Source organism: Lactuca virosa, chromosome 6 (genome assembly GCF_052849685.1).
Source record: "Lactuca virosa cultivar CGN04683 chromosome 6, Lactuca_virosa_CGN04683_v6, whole genome shotgun sequence".
Lineage (NCBI taxonomy): Eukaryota > Viridiplantae > Streptophyta > Magnoliopsida > Asterales > Asteraceae > Lactuca > Lactuca virosa.
The window spans coordinates 42767031-42772505 of NC_136431.1; the positions used below are offsets into that span (position 1 = coordinate 42767031).

General features: G+C 32.0%; 1 protein-coding gene across 1 annotated transcript; it reads left to right on the forward strand.

The window, feature by feature from the left end:
* The first annotated feature begins 2111 nt into the window (after positions 1-2111).
* On the forward strand, positions 2112-4494 carry LOC145118490 (Regulator of chromosome condensation (RCC1) family protein). The gene is made up of 5 exons (XM_079054195.1): positions 2112-2246; positions 2348-2509; positions 2710-2745; positions 2837-2961; positions 3056-4494. The coding sequence occupies exons 1-5, from the start codon at positions 2153-2155 to the stop codon at positions 4301-4303; spliced, it is 1665 nt and encodes a 554-aa protein (XP_078910321.1). The 5' UTR covers positions 2112-2152; the 3' UTR covers positions 4304-4494.
* The last annotated feature ends 981 nt before the right edge of the window (positions 4495-5475 follow it).

Consider the following 5475-nt stretch of genomic DNA (forward strand, 5'->3'; position numbering starts at 1 on the left):
TGGAGCTGTCCTATTAGGTTTTCTTACATCAAAATAACAAATCGTTTTAGGTTATCTAACATCAAAATGATAAATCTTATCTGATTTCAACATACACACGTTTGATCTTATGGATTTTTTGCTATGTTTGGAATCAGTATTATCTCAGCCGCTCATTTTATTTTCACACTCAACTAATCCATAACTATAGCTCTAAAGTGATATTCTATCTGGAAACAATAAATCCATTATAAAAATAAAAACATACCTATTAAATGAACTAAGTTGTTTAGTTGCTATTTTTGACATACTTTTTGATTGCGACTTTGGAAGGTTGATTTCTTGTTCTAAAAAATCTTAAATCTTAAAACGTCTTATATGACATATTACACGTATAAATCATAATAAAGATGTTTGTTCAAATGTCCAAGTCCCTAAAATTATAATCCAAATTCGATTTTAGTTTATTATGCCAAATTTGACTTTATTCTAAATTTAAAGCCATTTTGTCGATTTGTACAAATGAGTTTGTAGCAAAAATGATAAGTACAATGAAGATGCATATCAAAAGACTCCAAATATCAAGTTTGAATAAGTGATTGTTCATAAGATCAAAAGAGTTTGTTGAGTAGATTATAATTTTAATTTAGTATAATTTTAATTTGTAAATAAGATAGTTGACAAACATTAATAAATCTTTTAATTAAACCAAATGTTATATTATACCCACCTGTAAGGTGCGGCTGCTGATATGGCACATCGGTCATTTTGGGGATACAATGTTCTCTAGAACGACCTTGTTGAATTTTGATCATGCCATGGTGGCGTCCCCGATGGCATTTGTTTATTTTTCTCATTTTTGACCACTTTTTTTATTGATTTTTTTTTATAACTTTTTGACATCCAACAAATACCCATTTAATCCTTAATATTTGTTACACAATTATTTTACTCTCTATTTACCATAAGTTTAAGAACTGAAAGATGATATCGTTTTCGTTATCATCTTCGAGTGAGTGAAATATAATTTTTTTCACAACAATCGTAGAAACAACTTAGTTACTACGAATACAAAGACTAGATATTCATTTATTATTATATTAGGTTTATATATTTTAGTTAGAAGTGATTTGATTTTATTTTATTATGAAGATTTTAATTTTTTTAGTTTACATTAGTGGATTTATTTATTTATTAGTAATTTTATATTATTTTTTATTTAGTAGGTTAAATATTTTAAAATTAATAATTATTATTTTTATCGAAAGATAATAAATTAATTAGAGATGAAAGATGATTATTACATGATTTGAAAGATGGAGAAGAAAAGTACAGTAACACTGATATGGTAACGAAAGATGAAAGAATAAAGATAAATATAACATATAGCCTTAAAACATCTACAAGATGAGATTGATGATTCTAACCCAACAATATTAGGTGTTGTCATCATTCACTTAGGTCGAGAGTTCAAATTTGATATATATGGATTTAAAAGTAGTTTATAAATAGATTAAATTTTCCGTTATAAAAAAAATCTAAATATATATTTTTTTTATTTATAGATTGTGACTGTTGATATAAAAATGATTAGAAACTTATATAAAACCTATACAATTGAAAAACTATTGGAAGAACTTATTCGAACCAAAACTTTTCCCAAAAAATGTTAATTAACATATTACTGTCATGAGTTTTTTCAATAATTTGGTAAGCCATATAAATTTGAACCAATTATAAATAGAAAACTTACACAAACAAAGATAGAATAAACAATAATAAAATGATAAAAACAAGGAATAAGATAACATTAGATTTTTTATTTTAAGTTAAAAAAAATTCACTAAAAAGCACTATTATTTATTTATTTAGTTTGGATGCACTCTAGTAAAAATTGGAAAAGGAGGTTTGATGTGATTTACGAAATGACTTGTTAATAATCTAGAGAAAGAAGTTTAATGGGATTTTTAATCCTTGATTAGAGTGTTGATGAGATAAATAGAAGTTGATTGATTTTACAACATGTAATGAAATTAAAACATAATTATTTAAACCTCTTAGGAAAAAAATGAATAACTTAATAGAATATATTTATGACATCATGCTCCAAACTGTATAAAACTAAAATGCGAGGGAGATTGGAAAGTTGGATATCGATCTCTAGCCGGAGATCATGGCAGACGCCGGAATATATGTCGATTCAGGTAGCCTATCTCGGAAAGTAATTGCAATTGCTGCCGGAGAAGCTCATACGCTCGCTCTCACCGGTAATGAAAACTCATCTAAGCTCTATCTCTATTCATTACTTTTGTAATAAATAAATGATGTAGCTAATGTAGGGATTCGATTTTTGATTTTATGCGAGAAGGTGATGGGAGTGTGTATTCATGGGGAAGAGGAACTTTCGGCCGCCTTGGCTCCGGTTCGGAGCTCGATCGCCTTTTTCCGGCGAAAATTGAATTTAATTCCACAGAAAAGGTCAAAATCGTCCAAGTATCAGCCGGTTCTTACCACAGTCTCGCTCTTTCTGGTAAATTCCACGTTCTTCTTCTTCTTTTTCGCATTCAAAAACCTCAAATAAGCACTCCAAAATCCAATTATCTCCATTAACAAGCTTAGAAATACATCGAATACAAACTTTTAGCACAAAAATTATCCAAATTAACAGATTAGCGAAACAGATACGATCAACAGAAGAATCGAATTATTGACGTACTCTAATTGTTTCAGATGATGGTTCAGTTTGGAGCTGGGGTCACAATACTTGTATCTTTTTCGTGATTTTTTTTTTTCATTCTTATTAAGCTCTGATTCAGTTCTATAAGTATGATATTTTGCATCCTTCACACCACCATAGATGGTCAACTCGGGGTCAATGGAGAGAACTCCTTAGTTCCATCTCTGGTACAGGTCTTCAATGAGCTACACCCTCCCAGTTCCTTGATAGACGAACCAATAACAAAAACTGAAACACGACTTCAGGTTTCAAATTAAGCTCTCCTCATCGTTCCTTTTTCAAATTTCTGATAATTTATATCACGAATTCAACTTCTTCTTCTTCTTCTTCTTCTTCCAGATTTCTTCCATAAAAGCTGGAGGAATGATGTCACTTGCCATAGACAACCTTGGATCCCTCTGGATGTGGGGAAACTGTCCTCCACAAGATAGTTTAACAGAAGGTGAATTCTCTCTTGTCCCTACATACACTCCAATACCCGTTTGGAACTTCCATGGTCAAACTGTGGTCAAAGTAGCATGTGGAAATGAACACATTGTAGCATTAGTTAGCACTGGAGAAACATATAAAGGTGATGACAATCTTGTTTGCTATACCTGGGGCAACAACAATCACGGGCAGCTAGGGTTAGGAGACACAGAGATTCGAACAACTCCTCAAATCATTGAAACATTCAATCAAGAATCATCTTACACACCATATGAAGTAGCTTGTGGAGCCTTTCACACTTCTATACTCTCAAAAACAGATGGCGACATGTTAAAAAGTGTATGCTGGAGTTTTGGACTTGGGGATCACGGGCAGCTCGGGCAGGGCACCAGTAAGGATTCTCTATACCCTGAAATCGTTGAAGGGATACCTGAAAATGTATGGTTGATATCAGTGGATTGTGGGTTGTTTCATACGAGTGTTGTTTCATCAGAGGGGTATGTTTGGTCATTTGGAATGGGAAATGGGCTAGGCCTTACAGAAAGTGAAGGTGGAGATGCGGTTACTCCACGTTTGATACCGTGTAATGGACTAAAATACCCTTGCTTTCAAGATCCTGTACAAGTAGCTTGTGGGGCTGCACATACTGTTCTTCTTGCAGATAATGGATATAAGCTTTGGTCATGGGGGAGAGGGAGAAGTGGGGTTCTTGGAAATGGTCAAGTAAATGACTTTTTTGCCCCCAATCTTGTGTTATGGCCACCACTAGAAGAAGATTTTAAAAAAAGTGAGAAATTAGATGAAAAAGATTCGTTTGAGATCATAAAGATGAAAAAGGAACTCAATCTTGCAATAAAAGAGATAGATTTGTTACATTCTAAGCTTTCTACAATGGAGCATTATGCGAGCATACTTCATGGTATGATTTTTGGGAAGCCTTTTGAAGAGGAGAAAGATTTATTGGTGTCTTTAAAGAGTTCATATGATGTTGGTAAAGAGTGGGAGAATATGTTGGAGAGTTGTGATTATGGAAAGCTTGTAAGACTTGAAATGTTTTATTGTAAGATGCTTGCGAGTGTGAAAGATAAGATGATGAATGTAAAGATTAAGGAGATGATCAAAGAGTGTCTTGAATCTTCAACAAGTGTGTATCATTAAGGTGTCTTAATCTAGTATTTTGTATGATATATGAGTAATTTGATGATGTTTTAAAGGTCCTAAGTAGCAAATTTAAAGATTGGATTAAAGATTCTCGAGTTGTAAGTATTAGGTGTGTAAAGATATGTACTTGTGTATGGCAAGTTATTTGTATGATTAATATGGATTAATAAAGGTGAGAATTTTGTATATTAATTGTGTTGATAATTGCACCCATGTCTAGTAAGATATCTATCTAAAGCATCCATAATGGTTGACCTTTGTAACATTCATTTAATAGAAACTTATTTTTCATATATTGGAAATAAGTTGCTAGTTTTTTTGCATATAATCTTAATTAAATATTTTTTTTTCATGACAAACCTTACTTTTCGTGATTATGCCTCTTATCCTCTTAATCATGTTACAGGTCAGTTTTGTAATATGATTATGTGTGATTCAAGTTGAGAAGATATTTTGCTTGAACCTTGTTTTTTAAGAAACACAATGTCTCGTGTATATCATAGTTAAACATAATAATGAAATAAAACAATCAAACAAGCCGAATGTTGTGTTTAATATGGGAAACCCACGGTCTCATATCATAGTATCACATAGTCGACACCAAAGGGCTTTTAGCCCAACGGTATCAGGTGTTATCATCCTTCCTTGAGGTTGAGGTTTCATGTACTCTTGTGGACATATATAGATTTAAGGAATAGTTTATAAGTAGATCCTGCTACATAGCAACTCACTTCCTAAAATACATGAAGATTACAACAAAATATATGTAAATTGAGTAATCTATCTATCTCTTTTAATAAAAAAATCTTCCATTTGTCTACACCCTATTTTGCCATGTGGCATTATTCACTAGTACAGATGACATTGGTCGGTGCAATGAGATTTTTTTTGAACGACTGAAGATTTTATAAAAAAAACAAAAAAATGACTAGCAAGAAATTAGTCAAACATCAAGCAACAACACACATAGGGTTTTGAAGCCAACCCACCCAGTTAAGATTGTTTTTTGACCTAGCATTACACCATAAAAAAGACTGCGTGACAAACTTATCAAAAAAATCTCCAAACTTCGGCTTCAAAGCAGCAAAAAGCATAACATTACGAAAATTTCTTATATGCCACCAAGCAGAGAAGAAAATGCTTTCCAACCAAGATTTCAAATTCCCAGA